Consider the following 25,471-nt stretch of genomic DNA (forward strand, 5'->3'; position numbering starts at 1 on the left):
TCTGCAAAATCGTCTATATGATACACTCATTGGCTTTGAGGTACAGATACATTGACGTAATTATCGATTTTAACATATTTGCTCTTGTAATTTCAGCGGAGGGCAAGCGATCTGGATGGATGAAAACATACGCTTTGGTAAAACAGACCGTTCGCAGACCTTCAACAACCCACCGCTGTGTCCCAGTGGAGACTTTGAAATAAGAGTTCTGGAAGTGTACGGATTTTCTGGCGCATAATCCTGTTCAATCTTATGTGTTCAAACGCTCTCCCGCATCAACAAACGTTAATGAGAATCAAACGACAAAAGTATTATCACAATGTTAGAGAATAATCATCTATTCAGACATTAAGACTTTTAAATATATTATTTTAATATATTAGTTTTATATTATCATTTTTGAATCGCTCATTTATCAAATGACGTGCATCAATATCGTATGCCATAGTATTGCGCTTTGTAAGTGAGCAGTCGCCGACGAAAGAGTCACCGCTGCCGCTTATGCTCAATGGACATTTTGAAAAGGCTATAATGTGTTTTCAGTCAGATCAAATTAGGATTATAATAGTAATTGTCATTTTATATTACGTATGATTGCCGATAGCTTGAGATGTATTGTGTTTTGTCGTAGAGATCTTTTCGATATGGCTGCTTGTACTGTTTGACAGACGAGATTAATTTAGATTTGTGTCGATTGAAATTATTTTGTTGGGCCTTCTTGCAAAAGGAACCGATTATTATATGAGGACCAATCAGTTAAAAAGGAATTATATATTATATTATGTGTTATCAGAGTTAAACGTTGTTATTTAGTTGCCGTTAAAGATTAGTTATTTACATTATTTGGACTCGACGTTGTCAATGCAGAATTTTTGATATAATCTCATTGATGATGTATATAGATTTTTTGTAAAATACGTTACAAATTTGATTATTATAAAGACGTTATGAAATATCTCTTTCAAGTTTAATACATAGTATTTCTCGTGATCAATTTCTAATAAATGGTTGCATTACACCAAAGAAGTCTAACATGCCACGTGAGAAATGTTTTTATTGCTAAATTTAATAATCTTCCTTTGTGGAAATTCTACAAAATATCATAACGTACGTTTTAAAACTATGTTAATTATCGCAAACATTTATAATCATCTTACTACCTATCCTATATGGTTATCTGTGGGTTATTTGAGTTATCCTTTTGGAAAAAAATAATTTCCAAATTTACATTACAGTACAGTGGTGTATTATTAAAGCTAGATATTTTCTTGTCAAAACTTTTTTTTTGTATCATGTTAGAAAAAAAAGTTTTTTTAAATCATAGAGGCTTTTTATAAAATCAATTTATTTTTCAAACTCATAATAGATCTCATGTAAAATTAAATTGACTCATCACCTGTCATTATATAATATCATTTATCAGTTATCTTTTTTGTTATATCATCAGTTCATTGATATTCAAGTTCAATATGAATCGTGGATGATGAATGATTGACAAAAACTTATTTTAATAATGATTTTTAGGTGACCGTTATTAAATATCCTTTCTCCATCAAAGTTTTTAATTAACTTCAATTCCATCTGTCAGCGATGCATGCTTTATTGGTTTCTTTTATATTGAGGGTGAATAACATAATTAACGTAAGGCTTTTAAAAGTATTTTATTCAATAATGTTATGTATGTTTGTTAGTCTCATTATAGTTTGAATGAAGTAAAATGTGACTAAGCAATGTAATGTTGAATGTCAGAATTCCTTTAAGCTACTAAGCATATTTATTGTTATCATATAAAAGTCCTGAATGTTTTTTGAACATAGAGTAATAATATGTTATCGATAGGCATAGTTTTTAAAATATATCTGTTTATTAAATCAGTTTGCAAAATTTTCCAACATTTGATTTGCGGAAAAAAATTCAAGTAGGTACCACCTAATCAAGATGAAAATATTATCTGATGCAAATAATAAATAATGTTTGTTTGGTTCAGACTCGTACTCGTCTCATTAGGCGGAAGAACGAATTCTGTTTTTGGATATTTCAGCAGATTTGAGTAATATTTTTGCTACAACGGTAAATGTTAAAGGAGAATTTTGATTTCTTGAAACGTGTCCTCGAGTACAGGTCTGATGTTGTTTGACTGAAAATGGTTAGATTGACATCAACATTGAATTAGTAAACTATGTTCCTCTTCTTTGGATAACGATTGGTCAAGATAAGATATACCAAAATGCTTATTAATTGTTGTCATCTCATTATATATTATTATTTATTGTTTTATTTCAATTTTCTTTTACTTGTTTTTTTATGTAAATATTATATATTTACATGCATTGTCGAAGAAATCTGTCGCAGTGATTATTGATATAAAAAGAGCTGTGTCGTTTTACTTGGCTCTGACGAATTGAGCTGAATATAGTTTTAGAGTAGTAAGTTACCTCTAATATAATACAATACAGTAATCTTATTATTTAACAGTGTACAGTCTAGTCTTAATCATGTTATGTAAAATCTTGTATTCTCTAATTTTGGAATTTGACCCGGCTTTTTATTCCTTATGACTTTTCCTCATTGTAAAATTAGGCTAGAAATTCTGCTATTCGACTGGAATATATTTCTATTGTTATATCCGTAATTCTTATTATTTGTCCTAATAACGATTTTGAATGATTTCGTTACAAATTTATATGTGTTGTGTCATCTTTAAATTGTATTATATAAATTTAATGTTTGAATTTTTATAAACTGTACAAAATCGTTTCATCATTATATTATTTGAATAAGCTTTGCATGTAAATGTATCTTTAGCTAGCGAACCGTATTTGGAAATGTACCTTCCAAGCAAATAATTATTTATTAGTAAATATTTGACAAGTGTTTCAAAAGCGATATTATATTTATGATGATAATCTGTGTTAAATTTGTAATATTTACTATTCTTCTGTGTTGTTATATAAACTGTTACATTCGAGTAGCATTATTGTTCCCAATGTGTATACTTAGAAGTGATCCTGTAGATATTCTACAGGAAAACGAAACATTTGTAATATTTGTTTCATATTGTGTAGAAATATATACCTGCCTTATAAAACTCATTCGTTTCATTTCACCTTTACATATTTCGTTAAACAGAGCTCTTTTACTTTCAATGATGCTCTTATTTGATCACCTAACGCCGTGACCCCAATGTTATATAAAGTAAGTATGTAAGTAATAATTGAACAGCCATTAAAAAAATAAAAAGCTGGTTTTTAAAATATGTTCCATTTTTGAAAACACTATTCAATAATAATTATTGAGCAATGAGTAGGAGTATTGTTTTGTAATGACATTGGCTGTCATTCAATCTGTTAAATTATGGTGCTTCGCGCATCTTTGGAGAGAGCAACATCAAATACCACTCACAAAAAAACGAGTACTATCAAGTCTTGCTTGAATTATGTGTGCAATAGAGAGAAGAAAGAGTTCTTTCAACGGAATGCCGTGAGTTGGGGTGAGAATTTCTTCACAGAGATTACCGATTTAATTGCAAAATTGTACATGTTTCGTAGTAATGGTTTTTCATATCTTGTCACTTGCCGCGTTTGAGTGGCTGAGTGTCCAATTCTGAAGTTGGCATGGTGTTTATTCAATGCAAAAATAAAAAATCACATCTGTAGTGAATGTCTTGTTGAATTTTGAGCTAAGATGAAAATAGTTTTATTCAAAGTGGACCTTGTTCTGGTAGTGTTCTAAAATATGCGGCAGACCTGACATTTATTTTACATTCCAACCTAGATTATTTGGACTTCATATTTATGACAGATATATATTTGGTTTCCTTTTAAGCATCCTCATAGATGTAAAACTTTTGAGATTATCCTATGACAATAATTAATATATAAAAGCCAGTCTCGCTTGGCTATTGCTATTAATCATTTAATTTATTTGATTGTTTCAGGAAGAATTTTATGCTACTATGCAGTGCTCTATACCATTATATTTGCAATTTTTTTTGGTTTCCTTACTCTTATTCTTCAGACTATACATCAAGGACAATATCCTTTGTATAGCAAGCATTCATTCAGATCTAATGAGACATCTTTTATTGGTATGTTTTAATTAATATTAGATATTTCTATTGTCTAGACTGGTGTTTCTCAACCGCCAGTCCGCAAATAGTTGTCGCCCATTTTAAAATAGATATGTCAAAAATTCCATGCAAATCATTATTCAAAATAAATATATATTTACATATATATACCAATTATGATACTTTTGGATAGTCATATATAAAGGTCAGTACCTACTGACTTGAGAAAATTTGCTCTTGTCGGTACAAGGTCAAATTCGCATGCGCGTACGCTTTTGCGCACTATCCATGGCTTCTTGGTTTTTTTAATTTCATCAAAGAACTTGTTTGCTCAAGTCTATATGTGTTCACTTCTGCATACGACTGTGCACATACAATTAAAACAACGGGAGCCGGATTTTACTCGCACGAACAAGGAAGTTGTTTGTACAAAAAATTTAAGATAGCATAGATATCCGTTCATATGCGCAAATTTGCTCAAGTCAGTACCGAAATTAAGAGGAAGATATAGAAACGTTTCCAGTCTTGCAAGAATTTTTAATATCTCCTCGCGTCAACCGGAAACTCTTTTTAAATATTCAACATTGAAGGGCATTAGTTCAAAACTTTAATCACTATTTTCCTGAAAATGAAGACATCACTTGATACGCAATTGATAATACAGCTAAAGGAAACCTAATCAACTTATCTTCTGATGCCACACATATAAAAAAACATTGTCTCAATTTTGGATATCATTGGAAGAAGAATATCCATCTGCGAGTTACATCCATTAAATCATTGTCCACATTTTCGACTACCTACCTATTCATGTGAGAAAACTTTTTGGCCCTGTCAGTATAAAAAATGAAGCAGAGAAACGGAATAGATGTCAATGTGGCACTTTGTCTCTGTGAAACAACACTGAAGTCACGGTTATCAACTATTGCAGCAGCAGAGAAATCAAAAAGCTCCACTTCATGTGCATGATTAAAATAGAATAGGGATTGCAAACACAGGATTCTGCTTGATTTTGACAAAAAAAAACCTAAATCAGATTTTGCAATTTGTTTTGAATATTTTCATCCAACGATTTATGAAAAGTAAAAATATCAAAAATTTATGTAGATTGAGATTTAACTTATGTATTGGGTATATTATATAACAAATTTAACATTTACGGTTAAAAAAAAATAGCCTATCTAAAAGGGCACATCATTTTAGATTGTAATTGTATATTCAATTTATTTTAATAACTACTTTCATATTAAATAATCAACACATTAATATAACTTTCTTTTTACAGATATATCACTTTTTCCAATGATAAATCCTCAAATCCCGCTTATTGATATAGATGTCACTCCTCACCGACATTATTTGAAGTATTCTTATATTATTCGAGACAACTTGAAAAGTGAGTATAAATTATTATTCTAATATTATGTTGATACATATTTTTGACGTCTCTGCGATGGACAAGAAAGTGGTGCTTTCTGAAATCATGGGTTGCGGGCTCGGATCCCGTGTCTGATAAATTAATATTTTGTTTTATTAATGTGTGTTCGGTTTGGACACAACATAGGCCCAAATAACATGAGTAAGTTGTTAACAAAACATTTCTCGTAAAAAATAAATCTGTTTTGTTCTCTTACATCTTTCAAAATGAGTTGCTCCAAAGCTACATACCATTCATAATAACTGTTTTTTTTTCGTATATTATCTCTACTTTTTTTATTTTTCATTCTCCGGTGATTGTTTACTTATCAACTGGTTTTTTTAATCATTTTAATTTCTTCCTCCACTGTAGCTATGGGAAATGAGTCACTTAATGAGGACTCCGACCGAATAGGTTAATTACGGATAGTGATTTGTTCGGACAGATTAGGTCAATTGTGTCTTTTGTTGCTGTAATAAAATGTATAGTACTAGCGCGTACGAATTACGGAATCTCGTCGCCACCCCCCCCCCCAATCTATCAAAAATTACGCGCCCGAATTCCGATAATCACCGGAACCCGAAGGGGTCAGCCCAGCCAAAGTGCAATGGAAGAGCCTCGCCCTAGGGCTAAGGAACCGCATTAAAACCACGGTACCCCCTGCGTCGGGTGAACAAGTACACTCGCTCATCCCGAACGCCCATATCTTGAGCTGTTTGAATAACTTATTGCCATGCGTTGACATTGCACGTGCGATTTCAGAATATTGAGTGACACACGACATCTAGCAATGATTTTAAAAACTAAATAATTTTTGAAACTAGATGAATAAAAAAACAATAAGTATATTATTATGTAATTAATACAAATTAACAAAATTGTCAGTCTCTATTTTTTCCAGATAAATAAGTTTCAATGCAATAGTATGAATATACTTATTAATAAATTAGCAATAGACAATATTATACCACAAACCTGTACAAGGTACCTATTTAACTTGATTCCATACAGTCGTATTCGTATAATACAGAATAAAAGTTTATAATTTTGCATAGATTTAAATATCTATTATTATATTTAATATATATTTAATATAAGTTATTTTTTCTTGTGAAGTTTGATTATTGCAATGTGCGATTAATTCCCACCCATATTTATTATGTCTTATAAAAATCTAACACCATGTGTAATATAATATTATGACGTATTCTTAATTTGACGAAAACAAATGAATATGACTAAAAAAGTGTGCACTATTGTTGTTGGATCGCTAATAGCATATTAAACTATTATGGTTTGATTTGGCAGGGCTTAATTAAATTTTAAAACTTAACCAGCACGATCTGCATATTGTATTCGCAGTTCAATAAAAACAAATAAAGTATAACTGACAAAGTTTAGTGTACACTATTTATGTCGAATCTTAATAGCCTACCTCCACCCCTCGCCACTATTACGTATTAGTTAGCATTATTAACAAACGTGTAAGTAAGTATATTTGCTGCATTTATATAGGTACGTACCCAATTTCCAATAAAATCTATTTAGAAAATGGCAGATCCAAATTATCATACTTGTAACGTTGTAACCATACCTACCCAAAGACCAATGCCTTATGGCTTACGCATTGGTTAACTGCTAATTATTAATTAATTGAATAAATATATAACAATAGACTACCGTAGAATTAAATTAACGATATAAAATATATTACAAGCCTCAGATAAATATTATTTATTTTGATTACCTACCTTCGTATGTTACAGATTAAAAGTTCATAATTTTGCGTAGATCTTAAATACCTACTTAGATATTATTTCTGTAGATTGCAAATTAACTTACAGATTATAACTACATATTGAAATGTGTGGAAACATGTATAAAAAAAAAATCCGTTATACCCACACAGATTGTGGATAATATTTTCTTTAGCAAGATTTGTTTGAACTATAACAAGTGTGTTGGACTTCTAATACTTTTATTAATGGTCAAATCATACTTTACTACTACATTATTATAAAAGGGTTACGACACCGTTGTGTTATTGTTACATTCGTTACTGGTAGTAGCTAGTTATAAAATAATTAATGTGCTTGTTGTTATACCTATTTAATATTGTACATAATTAAATTGAATTAGTTTTATTTTTTATAAAACTTAATAAAAAGTAATTGTCCAAGTTATAGATAATCTACGAGTAGGTACATACTACATTCTAATTTTATTCAATTACACCAAATTTATAATAAAAATCTATCAAAAAAGGCAGATCCAATCTGTCATACTACTCATACTTGTAAATTAGATCCTACAAACTTATTTTTTATTCGAAAAACCGTTGGCAATGTATGCACGTACGTTTCTTCCTATACTGCGCGCGCACTCTCGCGAATCTCGTTCGCCTCGAACGACATATTCCGTTCGCCGGGCAGCGTATCCTTCGCACCCACGTTTCTTCCTATACTGCGCGCGCACTCTCGCGTATCTCGTTCGCCCCGAACGACATAATCCGTTCGCCGGGCAGCGTATCCTTCGCACCCACGTTTCTTCCTATACTGCGCGCGCACTCTCGCGTATCTCGTTCGCCCCGAACGACATAATCCGTTCGCCGGGCAGCGTATCCTTCGCACCCACGTTTCTTCCTATACTGCGCGCGCACTCTCGCGTATCTCGTTCGCCCCGAACGACATAATCCGTTCGCCGGGCAGCGTATCCTTCGCACCCACGTTTCTTCCTATACTGCGCGCGCACTCTCGCGTAACTCGTTCGCCCCGAACGACATAATCCGTTCGCCGGGCAGCGTATCCTTCGCACCCACGTTTCTTCCTATACTGCGCGTGCACTCTCGCGAATCTCGTTCGCCTCGAACGACATAAGCGCCACGTGACTCGGGACCGATTTGTTCGCTGGCTAAAGATTAGTTTTAAAAGATACGTTCGTTCGAGAATGACGCATGTCTACTCCACTGTATGCGATTTATAACTCTTTGGTAGGTAACTATTTCGGTTTAATAATGCTTTCTGCGTTAGCCTATTATTGATTCTGTCGGTTGACATATAATATCGATAAAGAAACCGATGAGATGGACATGATCCACATTGGATTGTAGAGCCAATGGGGAAAAAAGAAGTATTTCCCTATTTCAAATATCATTATCGTTAATAAAATCATAGATAAATTTCATTATCGTTTATCAAATCACTATTTTTAATAGGGATTTGATAAACGGACATCCTCTTTGAGGTCTATTGCAAATCGTCGTTGATTCTACAATACCTGCTATGAGTACAAAACCATATTGCTCAGGAGACAAAAAAAACTGTTTTAAAAAATAGGTAAATATGTTTCAAGTCTTGTCTTTCAAGTTTGATGACATTAATAGTTTTACATTGATTGAATAATAAAAAAAACATTAAAAAGGAAGGAAATAAACAATAAACCTTCATTATTCTCTTTATTAGGACATGACAGATATTGTCAGCATCTTTTTGATTACATAACAGGTATTTGTTGTGAACAAATTTTCATAATCAATTTTAGTAAAATGCAAACATCCATGAAAAAATATTATACCTACATAGTATTTTATAATTAAGTTTATAGAAAATAAAATGAATCAAATAAAGAACATACTAACATGACAATCAAAATTATTTTTATAATGTTTTGCTATGATATTTTAATTAGTTCTTGGAATTTGACGTAAACCGCAAATTATCACGGAATGTGATGATCCTTTTCAATACCTATCGTTTTTCAGCTCTTAAAGGTGACGATATTTGGATGCAAAAATGGGTATATCCTCGATATACATTTTTAGACAATATTATTGCCTGATTTTCTTCGTTGCAAAAGAGGTAGCCATTCACATGAATAGCTCAAACAATAGTTGGTATCACCATTCGGTAAATATTTTAATTGACGAATATCATCGACAGTAGGGTCTCCGGCTCTCTTGCCTGGTCTGAGTGATGTGAGGTTTGTTTGTAACTGATCATATTGTGAAAAAAAAATCAAAATTTAGTACTTTCACCTTATATTGTTGCTTCTGTCGTGCTAATCTCATCCGTGCTATGTAATCCGATGGTGAATTTATTGGTGGTTTGAAATAATGTTCCAGCGTCGCATGAACACTGTCGGCCTCCATCATAGTGTGACCTTTTTCCAAAATATGTTGATAAATATTGTTATCGATTTTTTCTTAGCCGTATCGCTAAGAGCACTGGCTAACACCTTATTGGGATTCTGGTAATTACATCCATCAGATATAAGTACCACTTCTTTATAGCTAGGGGTAGATTTTCTAAGTAATCCATAATGCATACTTGATACACCCCCATTTGCGTCATGTCATACGTACAATGACACTTCTTTATTATTTAATTCATATATGATGAAGTTATGAACTTCGAGTTTTTGCTTGTAATACATGGCAGAAGCATCTGTTTTGGGTCACAAAAGTACACTTTGGAGATCCATTGTCAATACCAGTTTTTCAGAACTTGCACTCTTTTTGAAGCATTTTTTGCAGCCCTATAAGAGTGTTTTTTCGAAGAGTTTTAACCGAAGGTTCCAACAACTCAACTTGTTATATAATATCTGAAGACACGGATACATTTTTCATCGACGACCGTAGAAGGATCATTATTTGTGTGTATAATATTATGTTGTTCACCTGAACGGAATGTTCCATTTAAAATATGAGTAAGTCCGTCGTCAGGGGGTAGCAATGTAATAGAAATTCATAGCTGACTGCATTTGAATTTGTGAATTCATTTAAATTTCTATGAACATCTACGGGAGTTAAAATAAGATCTCAAACGTCGCTATTATCCAATGGAGGAGCTTCATTAAAAATCTGAAGGAGCTTCGTATCAGAGCCAGAAGCTGTAAAATTATCTAAAGATCCTCCAGATTCTTGATACTTTTTGTGTAGTGCTAATTCAAGAATATTTTTCCTCGATATGACATCTCTAAAAAACAATGTTATGAAAATTACATGTCAAAAAAACAGTTAAAATGACAATGAACACACGAATGAAAACAGATAAAACGTTTCACTTTTGATTATTGTAAACATAGGAAAGTAAAATTTAAATATTGGCTATTGAGGTGGTGGTTGTTAATATACTTCCTGAATTCGGATAAAACCTTAAGGGGGAAGGTGTTCCATGTCAGCTATTTTCTGGTATTTTCAGAGGTTAAGCCTGAATAGTACGTAAGATTTGTAGAAAAACTATTTATATCATTATGAAGCTTATTCATCGTCAAATATTTATGTAAAACATTTGATAACTACATAAAGTATTTTTATGACGTAAAATAATATTCTTTGAAACCGTGAAACGTGATAATTGAGAACGAAGCCATATTTTTGTGACATTAATAGGCTGTGATGATGACAAATTTTTCCCTTAATTATTATCTCAAACGATTTATTATAGATAGTTGTAATGTTATAAAACATAATGTAGTAAAATATATTCAGTATAATTATAATATTTGCAGTTTCTATTGGTTCTAAATCTAATGGAAGCGAGTGGACATTTTGTTATTTAAATATGCTACAATTATAGACATACGAAATAATATAAAGCTACGTATCAGAAGGTTTATCATTAATCATTGAATAAATGATGAAATATCTTGTTAGTTATAAATTTGTAATACTAAATAGAGACCTTTTTAAAACAACTGTTTCCACGAAATATTCGACCATCTTGATATCCGCCAGACCCACCTGCGAATTGGTGTATGATGTATGGAATCTTTAGCTGGTATTATTTTAACTTTATATGACCAAAAAAATACGCCAACACACAAGTATTGTACAAAAATATGTTTATAAAAGTGAATGCTACAAATTGAACACAAAAATAGGCGAAACAAACACAAATTCGAACATATTATTCAAAAGGAAAACATATTTTGACATTTGAGGACAAAACAAAAAAAAATCTGAAGAAATTTGTATTTGCGTCAATTCTACGTTATGTCATACTAAATCATACATTATAATTTTTAACACTGTTGCAATCTATTTTGCCTAATATTGCAACATAGCAATCAGTTTTCTGTCCCTTTCTATAACTATCTCCCTCTACATTCAAAATAATTATGATTGTAGTAGGTATGTATTTTATAAATTGTGATAGATTTTATTTTATTTCAGTGACATATATCGGGTCGTCCAGTATTGCCATATCTACTAAAATATTATTGAATTGATATTTTAGTAAATAAGAGAATGAAGTTTTTCACCATTTGTATCTACTATTAGTTTTACTATTTTTATTTAATAAATAATACACATGAGGTTTTACGAATTTCACATTTGTTATTAAACATACTTACATAATTTAGAACACCCCAAACACATCGCGAAGTAAAAATATCTATATTTTTTACTTAGCCAAAATTATGAATCAACATAGGTTAGGTACCTACTGATGTTTATATTACAGAAAATTTAACTTTTACTAAATTATGAATTTGCGAGATTATAATAATACAGATGATTTTAAAGAATACTTTCATCAAATAACATAATAATGGATGCCTGTACTTACATAATATTTTCCAATGTAATTTTTTTTTTAAAAACTAACTTTAATTTCGAAAGTTTAGCCTGGCAATACTATGAACGTCATTTATTTCAGCGGGAATGCGAAATTTTCATCCTCGGTTTTTGACATAGGTACCTAACAATATTATCACAATTATTTATATCGATTGTACTTACAAAAAATGCCACGAACTCACTATCCGATGGCTGGAAGTTCCAAAAAAAGACGTAGGAGAAAAGATGGAAATATTAATACATTAAAAACACAAAGGTTTGAAATTATTATTTTATAATTTGACATAATTATACATAGTTGAAAAAACCACATTTCACAGAAAATTTTGGTTCACAATATTTATTTATCTTGCAAAAGGAAGTTTTGCGTATTACTTATTAATACACACAATTAAGTATAATGATCATTTGTACTTATATTATTTTTATATTATGTTTGTGCCATGTCTTATTCGAAATTAGTGTGTCTGTGACAAAAATTATAATCTGGTACAATAATTAATAGCAGCTATACATTTTGTTTTCTGTTAACTATCTACTAAACTAATATTTTTGAATGTATTATAGTATTGATATATTGCCGAAGACTATGCCTGAGCATGGAAATCCTCAAAGCATACTACCTGAACCAGAATTTCATCCCACATTTGAACACGAACACGAAGAATTTATTATAGAAAATGAAATTGAAGATTCAAGCCCTAAATTCCGTGTAGAAGGCCGTAGAATTATAGACTTTTCATATTTTTTCCAACAACTTCAATTAATTAGCCACCATGATTCTCCATTTAATTGTAATTTATCACATTTAGAAATTTTTGGGGAAAATCGGGATAACTTTAGTAGTACATTTTTTATTCAATGTAAACTTTGTGGTAAAAAATTAAAATTATATACCACTGAAATGAACAAAAACAAAATGAATCTGTGTGACGCATTTGTATCCAGTATAATCAGTATCGGCAGTGGATTTTCAAATCTGGAAGAAATGTGTTCAGCAATTGACGTACCATCGATTACAGCAAGAACATACAGAAAGAGTCAACAGAAGGTGTACGAGTGGTTTGAAGAAACCAAAAATAAGAGTATGGAAAACGCTGCGAAAGAAGAGCGACAACTTGCAATCGAAAATGGTGACGTCGATTCTTCTGGTATTCCCATGATATCAGTTGTTGCAGACGGCTGTTGGTCGAAACGTTCATACAGATGCAATTATTCCGCAGCATCTGGCGCTGCCACGATCATTGGTCAAAGAACCGGAAAGATTTTGTACATGTCAGTGAAAAATAAATATTGCGATTTGTGCGCCAAAGCTAAAAATAAAAATATCCCTGCTCAACAACATAAATGCTTTTTAAATTATACCGGTCCGTCAGGTGGAATGGAATCTACAGCAATATTAGAAGGCTTTAAAGAATCTATTAATACACATGGATTGATTTATTCAAAATTGATTGCTGATGGAGATTCCAGCACATACAAAAAAATTCTTGATTGTCACCCTTATCCGAATGTAACTGTCGAGAAAGTTGAATGTAAAAACCATTTAATTAGAAATTATTGTGGCAAAATAGAGGCATTAACCAAAGACACAAGATATCCCTTGAATGTAAGAAAAATCATTGCGTCAAGAAAAAGACGTCTGCGGAAAGCCGTCATAGGTGCAATCAAGTATAGAAAACTACAAGATAGTACTTTCGAAGAAAAGGTTATCGCTCTGAAAAAAGATTTATTTAATGGACCGCACCATGTTTTTGGAGACCATACTTCTTGTCTACCATATTTTTGTACAAATGAACCAAATACAGAGGACATGCTTGATGTAAATTATGTACCAGCATTAAAAGAATGCAGTCTATTTTCTCAATTAATGATATATAATTCTCGTTTGGTGCTAAATTCAAAAAGTTTAATTTATAATTTTTCTACTAATATTTCAGAATCTTTTAATAACATGATTGCAAAATTTGTAGGCGGCAAGAGAATTAACTACTCTCAAAGACAATCGTACATGGGACGATGTGCAGCGGCGGTAATCGCATTTAATACAAATAAGTTACATTGCACAATTCAAAAACAAGTTTATAAAAATAGCCCAAAAGCCTTCATAAATCGCTTAGAATCAAGAAGGTTGAAAATAAATAAAAAAAAAATAGGAAAATCTTGGCGAAAACCAATACATACTGTTCCTTTATCTAATCCAGATTATGGAGAGAGTTGCCAAAAACCTGATATGGACAAAAATCAATATCAATTGTTAAAAGAAACTTTTTTGAAAAAACTCAAACTGACAAACTATGAGAGGAGGGATATAGAAAGACGCACCGTATTACAATCTGAATGTGCAGAATGGCTAGAAAGGCGACGAAACCTTCTTACTGCCTCTGTTTTTGGTAAGGTGTGTAAGCGGCGAGAAAATACAAAATTTGGGCCTTTGGTAAAACGTTTATTATATAGCCAATCATTAGCCAACGTGAAAGCGGTAAAATATGGTAAAGAAAATGAATCAATAGCTTTACAACAGCTTAGTGTACAAGAACGGATTAAGATTGAGAGATGTGGATTGTTTATCGATGATGTGTATGATTTTATCGGTGCAACGCCAGATGGCATCAGCGATGATGATACAATTATTGAAATAAAATGTCCTTTCTCAGCTGCTGGAATAAGTGCAGATGAAGCTATTGTACAGAAAAAAATTAAATTTTGGAAAGTAGATAAAGACAGGAATATGGTAATAGATAAAAATCACGATTGGTACTTCCAGATTCAGGGGCAGCTTCATATTACTAAGAAAGATGTCTGTTTATTTGGAGTTTGGACGGGACATAATTTTCCTGTTAAAATAGAATTAATCAAAAAAGACGAGACATTTTGGATTGAAAAGATTGAAAAAAAGATATATCACTTTTATATGAATTGTCTACTGCCAGAAATAGTAGATCCCAGAACCAGTAGATCTATGAATATTAGAGAACCAGAAAGGCTGAATTTCTAAATTTTTATTTTAAATTTTATTATGCTTAATATATTTTCAACAAGTCTATATTACATCACTATTTTATAGTTCATCAAGATATATCTAATTTACTAATATAGTTTACTGTTACGAGACACCCAGAACGAGTGTAATTTTATGAAATTCAAAATAATATGTATACTTACATCTAAATAATGATACCTGATCTTGCTGGCGATTCCACTGCGCCATATTTTGTATAAGCATTCGTCTCTGCAGCCGTGAGTTTTGGTTCCGTGTAAAAAGTACATTTTGTTCTCAAGGTCAAAAACCAAATTGGTTGTGCCAATGGCTTATAACCATTCCTCATAAATGATTATAACTGATATCACCTCATGATCAGTGCCACGCACGAGTTAACTCGCGGGATCTTTTAAACGTCATAACTTCTGAATGAACTGTTTGTGTATATTTTCTTAACAATATTTATCATTTTAGTGTGAAAATATTCACGTTAAACATGTTGATTTGGTAAATTTTCACAAATATTTATCATTCTATTCTTATTTCATATTTTTTAAGGGATTCATTTTATTCCAAAAATAACTGACCTACAAGTACCCACCTGGTAAAAATTGAATTTGGATTGGATGGAATTTCCTAGTAGATGTTCCAACTAAACAACATGACGCTTTCTATATATTATTTACTGTTAGTTTTGAAATTATTGTATTTGAAATAAATAATGTATCAATAATACACATAGAAATCAATAGATATATAAAATAGATATCACAGTTTAAAAATCAGAAAGATCAATGCATATTACCATTGTTTATGTTACAATATAAAACAACATTTATCATTGAACGTAGGTACCAAGAAAAATAGACTTCATTAAAATGTGTCAATATAGTATATACCCGATATAATTATATAAATTATTATATTGTTAATTACTCTGTGGGGTCCATATATACTGCTTCAATTGTAATTTAATTTTACAGTATAATTATTTATGTTAAGTACTTGATTTACTTATTATATGTACAAATGTAATATACTTACCTACTTATTAGGATATATCTTGGTGAATTTTAAAATAAGAGGAAATTAAATGGAGGTCATCGTGTCTAACTAGATGTCTAACTAGACGTTGTTAAGTCTTATATAAATATTTATACATTATTAAATTGTTTTTCTGTTTTTTATTGATGTAAAGACATGGCATGTATTCAAAGTAATAACAAATTAGCTGTGTACTATTTATTTAACTTATATTAAAACCCCAAGATTGATTTCGTCTTACGACATATTTTATTCTTCTAAGTTTTACTATGACATTGTAATATGAACCATGGATATAGTATAGTACTTAAAAAAATCAAAACTGGTAATATATTATTTCAATATTTAATAGTCAATTTTCATTTGAAGTCAGCATTTAATTACTGGTATAACACATAATTATTAACTGATATCTACAACTTCAGATGGACAAATTAATTGATATATCATATTATCAGTTTTCATTTCCTTTCAACAATGTATTCATTCTAGCAGCTATTTTAAATATCTTACTAGTTTTTATGTCATGGCACCTTACAAAGGCTCCGAGCAACCGTATACTGAGCTTCGAGAACAGATGTTTACGACGGATACTGGGTGTGCGGTAATTTTAGAAGTAACGGGAGATAAAAGAACGCACCAAATAGCCTCGCATCACGTTGAGAGTGAATACGCAACTTTGTACCTGGCCCGGCCACGTGCTGCGAGTGCCTGAAGAGAATCCCAATCTGGTTTGCCTGTTCTTCAAGCCAACCGGATTCCGGCGTCCTGGATGGCCGCTAAATACTATCTATATAGCATATCTGGCGGAGTTACGGGCTGCTAGTATGACCTGGAACGATGCAAAAAAACTAGAGTGACAGAGATTCTTGGAGGCGCCGCATTGTATCCATATGCTGCAACTAAGATGCAGATATAGCCGAAGAGAAGAATTAATATACAGCATCTAGAAAACTTAAAGTCTTTGAAATGGTGTTAGAAAGACAATGTTTCTAATATCAAAGTGATATTGAGGATGAAAAAGAAAAGACTTGGAGAGTAAGCTCTACCAAATGACATACCTGATATGATACAAGTAACTGATATGCAAAATTATATTATATTTTAGAATATTATGAATCAATTTAGCAACTTTTATATCATTATCGATAATAAATTTAGTGCAAAAATGTAATTATAAAATTGTTTTATTTTTTAAATATGTATGCGAGATAGACATAGCTATAGGTTACAAACATTAGTCACTTTATATTTACCTTTTGTAATTGTACTATTAAATCTATAAAATGGGTATATATGCTTGATGGTCTACGTCATAAATAATATTATATGAATCACGCCATGTTCGGATCGTACGCCGAAAGTCGGATTTATTTCATTATTAATTAAAAGATTTATTTCATTCCATCTTATTCATATGAAACCGTCGACAAGCAAAGATCTCGGTAGACATTTTCTCCATCTGCAAAAAACATAACATATGAACTGTTAATAGTGTGATTTTTAATCTTTTATAGTGTGCGACTGTTTGAAGAATGGTAATTAAAACGGATTAGTGATAATACAAAGCATCAAAAAAGATTGATTAACTAAAATAAAGTAATCAGGTAGGTAACATGTTTAATAACAACTAGAACGCCTTAGATTATATCAAACAAATAAATATGAAATCACAGGCATTCTCGCAATAACCTCTAAACTAACCACGCAACTAATGTAGACTAAGAAAACAATAAATTAACACTTGAATAATATATGCAAAACACACAGAATACTACTACAGTAATAAATAACATAATATTGTACTTACAGATAGTGTTTCTTATTCCTGATATAAAACACAATTCCTTCGTTAGGTATCTTGCAATTTGCTATCAACATAATCTGACAGCAGAGAGTTTTTTCTATTAGTCTATGGCCAAAAATACGGATTTACTTGGCCGGCTAAAAAAAAGATTTTAATATAGCAAGAACATTTTGAATATGCGACAAATAAATAAAAGTATATATAATATAGTTGTTAAAAAAATCTGTGTACATTATAAAATATATTTAATATTATAAATACATATATTTTTTAAATTCATGTTATAATTTGTAAACGACGAAGCACGTCAGCTAATACGCATAGTAAATGTTTAAACTTTGGTAATCAAATTCGAATGTGACAGAAAGAGAAAGAAAAACTTTTTAATCATATTAGCATGCGTAAAAGAGATGTAACATAATATCACTTTCACTTTAAAAATCATACCTAGTATTCAATGTCATAGTTCAACTTTAAATGAAAAAACAGAAACTCTAGGTAAGCATGTGTGCCCTTAATGTAGATTATAGCGGCTCTAATCTCTTTACATAAATTGAAATTAAATAATGGCAAAATGTGTTTTCAACCATGTTGATGTTACAATAACTTTACACCTAACAGAGTAAATAGTAAAAATTACCTCAACCTTACTCACTAAATTTCAAACACTTTTAATTCTTGAATACAATTATATAATTTTATTATAGTAAGTAGAAGAAATAATATAATTCTTACCATGCAACAAATCAATGGGTAATTACTGTCATGTGACTGACAAAAGTATTAACTTGACTCATTAAAATGTGTGAGAGCCATATCAATGTTTGTTTGAATTGCACATAACTGTTATTTCATTTAGTAATATCTGCCATGTGATCAATGTCATAAAAGTGATCTTAAGTCAATTACTGCTATGTACACTTATATCACATAGCAGATATTACCATCACTGAATTCAACACCGACATATGAACAGCTTTTGTTTTTATTTATTTAGAATATTTTGGTAATTCCAAGCACATAGCAAGTAGTATAGATGGATGGAGAAAAAAATAACCTAACCAACGATGTAAATAACTCAAAACTGACAAAATGTGCACATAGCAGGTATTGCAGAAGCAACGACGAAATGCTGTTTTATTTATTGTATATAAGTACTAAATTATTCGACTATTATGAAGTAACTACTAATGTAACTAACTAAAAAAATATGCTTAGAAACCTCTCGGTCAGGCAGTCGAGGTCTAACCCGGATCATAAGAGTCAATAATGAATAAAAGAAATTGATTTACTCATTTTATATAAATGTGGTTATTTATAATAAAATATAATCATTAAATTGTTGTAAATAATCCTAGTATGTTCTATTTATTGCAGAATATACATTTGAAGGTGTCCAAACATGCAGTGAACCACATTTGAAGTTTATAGAATATAAAGGAAATCAAACGGTTAGATTTTATTTATACCTAAACGAAATAACACTAGTTTATCTTGTAAAACCCATGAATCTCATTTGGGTCAAAAATGAGATTGTTATTGGATATGCCAGTATGTATAATCAAGTATCTACCTCTGTGTGAGATTCTTTCACCCACAACACCTGTAATTTAAAAAATAGATCCAAAATAACCAAATCGTTCCCATATAATGTAAATATTTACAAACCTAGATGGAAAATTGTTTTGGATTTCCAGGTTTACACGTTAGGACTGCTTTAAATATGTTATAAATATCATTATAATAATAATACCATACTTTTCAGTAAAGTTATGGACAACATTTTCTATTATTTTTAGTCGTCAAATAGTCGTAATTAATCTTGTCAATAACCTAGTTAACAATCTTATCATCTTCAGCCACGATCGATCCAATGCTAAATAGGTACCTCCATCAGCGGATATCAAAATTTATCAATTGACGTTGGTATATAATATGATGAGATTATTCGCGAAGCCAAACTGGCATCGAGCACATATGGGCACCTGAATAATATCTTCAAAAGTGATCTCCCATTGTGTCTTAAGTGTAATCTTTAATGAATGTGTGATGCTAGTGTTCACGCATGCAAGTGAAATATGGACCCTTAATGTGAGAGAAATCCAAAAATTTCTAGTAGTGAAACGTTGCTTTTAAAGATGGATGTTGGGCATAATGCGGAAAGACCATAGAAGAAACCAAACGAGGAGGCAGACAAGAGTATGTGATGTGATAGAGGTCGCCAAGCAGATAAAATGGCAATGGCTTGGACATGTCGCTCGGCAAGTGGATAGCTGCCGGTCAAATATTGCAGTCATACAGTGGTACCCGAGGGGCAATTAACAACCACAGAGGTACCCTAAAACCGAACAAACACATAACGTTTGGTGAATGTATGTGACAGTGAGGAACTAGGGACGAAGAAGAGTGGAAGGAGATAGGGGAGGCCTTTATCCAGCAGTGGATCGGCCCCAGCTGATGGCTTCTATTATGGTCCGAAGCCTTTCGCTTTCACATGTTTCATGTTGATATTAATTAAACGATATAGCGACTATTAGGCAAGCTCTGTGACTGTTTCGAGGCTTTGGATCACTGTATTTGTTCACCGTATCCACTCTCTATGCAATATGTCTGTTATAATTTTTTATTTTTCTTTTTCTCGCTACAACACTCCATGTGTAGTACATGGTAGTGTAGTAGTAGCAATGAAACAACCACATAAATGCCCAGGCTTTGAGAAAATCGCATAGATGTATTGTCATCTAACAGTGAATCAAATCCAGAGCTAGGAGGACCGCATTATACCTAATTGTACATTGAGAGGGCTGGATATATTTTAACAATTGATTTTTTCAATTGGCAGGGTTCTCGCAAAATTAAACGTGCATCCGATTTTGCTTTTAAACGAATACCCGTCAATCGATTGACCGAGCCTCCATGTTGGTTTAATATATCGAGACTTGGACCTTGTTCTGCTTTCCCCTACGGCTTTGATGTTGGGAAGCCATGCATTTTTCTGAAGATAAATAAAGCCTTGAATTGGACTCCAATTCCTTTCTCAAATAACTCAACTCTACCAAATGATATGCCACACATCATAAAAGATCTCATAAGAAATAGTAGTGTCCCGGTAAGTCAATACCTTCAATTCAATTTATTTTTAAATTATTACAAATCTAATTTTTTGTTAGTATTTTATAATTAGGAACTATTTATATACTAAGAATCTCGAGAATTTGATAAACCAAAGTATTATATATTTCAATAATTCAGAAGCGATTATGTGCACTCTATAGCTAAAATAATTATTGACATCCAATCATTTATGTGGTAGCCGGCTCTCACATCTAAGCTCGTCTCATCTGCAACGTGTCGAATACGTCGATGTGACGACATCGTTATTCACAAAACACGTAATCTTATGGACCTTTACACACTGCTGGAATAAAATATTTTAGTTTGGAAAAACATCTGGAGGCACATGCAACTATTTTCACCCCGGCTATTTAATCCCGAAATGTCGCACTTTGTCATTCATTTTGGCTTGCCAAGTGATGTCACTGTCCTCGCACGGCTTGCTATACGCACATAGAAAAGTTGCATGTTGCACTCAGTTTTGATTTATGACTATTATCCCAGTCGAGACGATTTTCAATGTGTGACTGGGCGTACAGATAGAAGAAATATATATATAATACTATACGGTGGAAATTTATGGCATTTCAATTTTAGAACACTGGGGGTTTCTTGCATGATTCTTGCATAGGGGCCCAGTATTTCTAGCTATGCCACTTTATATACCTACCTAATTAACTACTCAGTATTCTGAATTTTTCCCTTTATGTTTTGAAATGAAATTTAAAATGAATACCTGTTCTAATGTTTTGATTTTTATAGAAAATATGGGTGGACTGTGATGGAGCATCTCTTCGGTTCCGGGAAAATGCTGGACCTATATTGTATTACCCTGAGCAGGTAAAGATAATACAGCACAAATATAATGTTTTATAATACTGTTTATTTATACAGACATTTTTTAATCACTTCTACTAATGAGATTATGTGGTGTACCATGGGAGTACTTATAATATACTAAGAAAGTACAGAAAGATAGTACATAATAGGGAGAAGGTTCATTTTAAAAGAAATACCTATACATTATACAAACATATTAATTTATATTTGGATTATAATGTAATTTGGTGTGCGAATCTGACGATAGCTGAATGTTACTCCCTAAGGAGTTTGAGAAGTTTACAGTGCCACAGAAATCAGCTCTTACCCCGCCTGCTACTTATCATGCTTCGCCATGCACCACACACCCCGCACTTTCCTAGCTCCATTCCCTATGCCCAGACACTCCTCGATTTGATTATAGCAATGGACACCTGGACTGCAGCTATAACCACAGTTAGGGTAGGGATGCTCACTGCAGATAATCGCATTATAGTATGTCCATTTGTATTGTCTGCGCTATTACTGGCCTAAGACAAGCCACATGACGATATTAAAAACAAATTTATTATCACCTAGGTAACGAATATTTTTTTTTTGTTCCGGGAAGTGCGTCGCTGAACACATATCCCCTATCTTGTGTGTAGGGATTGCAATACCGAATGAAAATATCAATATATACCAGTATTTCCAATTGAATAGCGGTATTCGTGAAAAATATTAAAAACAGAAACCAATAAATATAGATATAAAAATATTATTATTTTATAGCAAAAGTATCTAAATAAGTACAGTAAAAACGAAACAATAATGCGGTCGGTCGATAGTGTGCGTGTGTATGGGGAGCCATGATAAATGACTGGCAGCCGATGACCGCGTATTCATATGTATACGTACATATACAATCGACAAACCGCATCATTGTTTCGTTTTTACTGTAAGTACATGTAACTTTTAAAATAAACCTGACAACTTGTAAGACCCGTGGGTGACTGGCGAAAATATTTGGATAAATTTAAAGTTAGGGAAGTAGGTACCTCCCTGTAATGTAAATATATTACGCATAACCTGACAAGTCCTATTAAACCTTGTATATTAATCAATACATTTTACATCCACTTTCAATACCGAATATATCGGTATTGTCTGATTTTTAAAACCAGTATTTCGGTATCCAAAAATACTGGGATACCGGTATTGCAATCCCTACTTGTGTGCTGATATACCAGTTTATTATTTAGAGAATTTTATAATTAATTATTTGTAAATATTTTATATAAGTAAAAAATTAATGGAAAATCCTTGTTATAACTGAATTTGTGTTGTATATTCTATTTTAATGGATGATGATTGATTGATTGATATAAGTATGGAAGAACAAAAATGGTTGAGAAATATAAATAATAATGATATAGGTACTTAGTAATTTTTAATGGCTTGAATAAACAGCAAGAAATTGGATGGCAGTTAGACCTGTTAATATGCTATCCAAAGATTATTACTATTGTGCAGTAGCGATGGGTGGAGGTAGGCTATTAAGATCCGTCATAAATAGTGCACATTAAATTTTGTTGGTCATACGTAATTGTTTTTATTGAACTAAGACTACAGTTTACAGATGGTGTTGGTGCGTTTTTAAAAATCAATTAAACCCTGCCTAACCAAACCATAATAGTTTAAGTATATTTTGGGCGATATGAGAAAATTGTGCACACTTTTTCATTCATACTTATTTGTTTTCACCCATTGTTAATTCCTTTTTTTAAATTCATTATAAGCCCTACCTAAAGAAAACTATAATAGATAAAAAATATTATTCCATCTATAAAATATAATAATAATAAAGTTATGTATGATTTAATTGCATTATTTTAGATATTTTATAAATAGACGAGTATTTATTGACTATTATCTATTATGACTTGGTTTTCGCACGGTTTAATTGAAGTTTAAAAACTAACTAACACCATCTGTAAAGTGTAGTCTAATTTCAACGAAAACAAATACGTATGACTGACAAAGTTTAGTGTGCTCTATTTATGGCGGATCTTAACAGCCTGCCTCCACCCTTCGCCACTGCTATTGTGACTATATGCCAGAAGTGTATCAAAAATAAATGATAAAATTGTTTTACAGAGTTTTGACACATATTATTTCCCGTATACCAGAAACAAAAATTACCAGTCACCACTGATTGCCTTGCATTTTCCTGATATCAAAAGTAAGTCCACTTTTGTATACTAGTTACTACATTCTTACTGAACTTCCTAATGCACATGCATTGATTATCATCATCGGCTCGATATCCTACTGTGGGTCTCAGCTGCCTCCAGAAAATGTCTCAATTCCTCTGTTTGTCACAAGTTTCCTGCACTGCCTTATCTCACCCACTTTTGTTTAGGTCTATCGTCTGTCCATTTCACTACTTGTTCGGTGTCTTGAATCGTTGAGATGTTACCTGCCCAACGGAGTCATCGCATTTTCACATGAGATAACAAAAGGATTTCTTTACAATGCATTGAGTTCATGGCTGCATTGACCTCGCCGTGTACTATTCTCACATACGCCTCCGAATACCATTTTCAGTACTATCTTCTTGAGATACATTGAAGAAAGAATCCATAGTAACGTTCTGTTTACTAGAGACCGACAATTATAACTTGAGGTGCAGCATTTTTAAGAATTAATAGGTCGCAATACACTGACAATATGCTTCAAGTTATTACAGTCGTCGTTCTATGGTGTGATATCATTTTTGAAGGTGAAAGTTACCAAATACATGAATTTGTCCATTGTTACAAATGACTTCTCATTCATCGGTGGTGATCATATAGAAGTGTGTGGGAATCATGTGTCTGCCCACACGAGTAGATTGTCAGTTTCTTTCTCCTTAAATTCCTATTTTCTAGGTAGATCTGTCCGGTGCTATATAATATGTCCCCTTTAGAGCTGATTGATATTAATAAATAGTTTGTGCTGTCTGCTTTCTTCGTCTGTTAATATTCAATCATTATTTTCTAGAAGCCAACTCCAAGATATCATTGACGTGTAAATTATGGGTAAAAGACGATTTCATTATCAATAGAACATTTAAGATACGTGTGAAGACAAAGGAAAAATCAAGGATAAGGAAACCGAATATTTTCCATTACAACTCAAATGATAATGATGATGATGAAGATGACGATGATGATGATGTTGACAATGACGATGACGATGTGGATGAGGATGATGATGTGAATGAGGATGAGGATGATGATGTGAATGAGGATGAGGATGACAATGTGGATGAGGGTAAGGATGATAATGTGGATGTGGGTGAGGATGACGATGTGAATGATGACAAGGATGACAAAGTAGATAAGGATGAGAATGATGATGTGAATGAGGATGAGGATGACAATGTGGATGAGGGTAAGGATGATAATGTCGATGTGGGTGAGGATGACGATGTGAATGATGACAAGGATGACAAAGTAGATAAGGATGAGGATGACGATGAAATGGATAATGGTGATGCTATGGACTCAGGAAAATAATTATCACCTACTAAATTTTTTTATGAATTGCACAATAATTTAATAAATAATTTAAGTAGGTAGGTAGTTAATAAAAACATGACTTCCCTGGTACTTGTC

General features: G+C 32.0%; 2 protein-coding genes and 1 long non-coding RNA gene across 6 annotated transcripts in view; 2 read left to right on the forward strand and 1 right to left on the reverse strand.

Annotated features, from left to right (window-relative positions):
• sky (GTPase-activating protein skywalker) overlaps positions 1–3,078 on the forward strand; it is a 218,303-nt gene extending 215,225 nt beyond the window's left edge. For all 3 annotated transcript variants that reach the window (XM_085955806.1, XM_085955807.1, XM_085955808.1), the window contains one exon: positions 97–3,078. In XM_085955806.1, coding sequence (XP_085811932.1) covers positions 97–238 — 142 coding nt within the window. In that variant the 3' untranslated portion in view covers positions 239–3,078. The remainder of the gene's footprint in view (positions 1–96) is intronic.
• Positions 3,078–25,464, forward strand: LOC147066038 (sodium/potassium-transporting ATPase subunit beta-like). 2 transcript variants are annotated; one of them, XM_085955809.1, is made up of 8 exons: positions 3,078–3,490; positions 3,938–4,087; positions 5,355–5,465; positions 19,278–19,351; positions 20,743–21,009; positions 21,777–21,854; positions 23,970–24,054; positions 24,855–25,464. In XM_085955809.1, the coding sequence occupies exons 1-8, from the start codon at positions 3,355–3,357 to the stop codon at positions 25,370–25,372; spliced, it is 1,419 nt and encodes a 472-aa protein (XP_085811935.1). In that variant the 5' UTR covers positions 3,078–3,354; the 3' UTR covers positions 25,373–25,464. The 2 variants fall into 2 exon arrangements, with proteins under 2 accessions (XP_085811935.1, XP_085811936.1); XM_085955810.1 differs by lacking the exons at positions 3,078–3,490; positions 3,938–4,087 and adding an exon at positions 4,554–4,881.
• On the reverse strand, positions 15,605–17,979 carry LOC147066039 (uncharacterized). The gene is made up of 3 exons (XR_015071658.1): positions 17,904–17,979; positions 17,350–17,555; positions 15,605–16,925 (listed from the first exon to the last, which is right to left on the reverse strand). It is a non-coding gene; the product is annotated as an uncharacterized LOC147066039 (long non-coding RNA).
• Positions 25,465–25,471: the final 7 nt, after the last annotated feature.

This window comes from Rhyacophila brunnea, unplaced genomic scaffold (genome assembly GCF_057557595.1).
Source record: "Rhyacophila brunnea isolate RB1 unplaced genomic scaffold, BYU_Rbru_1.0 scaffold_5, whole genome shotgun sequence".
Lineage (NCBI taxonomy): Eukaryota > Metazoa > Arthropoda > Insecta > Trichoptera > Rhyacophilidae > Rhyacophila > Rhyacophila brunnea.

What these genes read in the sequence shown, in the direction of transcription:
- LOC147066038 (XM_085955809.1), top strand. Translation starts at nt 3,355, where the DNA reads ATGGTGCTTCGCGCATCTTTGGAGAGAGCAACATCAAATACCACTCAC. An exon ending in TATTGTATTACCCTGAGCAG is followed by an intron (nt 21,855 to 23,969) that starts GTAAAGATAATA and finishes ATTGTTTTACAG; the next exon opens with AGTTTTGACACATATTATTT. An exon ending in GCATTTTCCTGATATCAAAA is followed by an intron (nt 24,055 to 24,854) that starts GTAAGTCCACTT and finishes ATTATTTTCTAG; the next exon opens with AAGCCAACTCCAAGATATCA.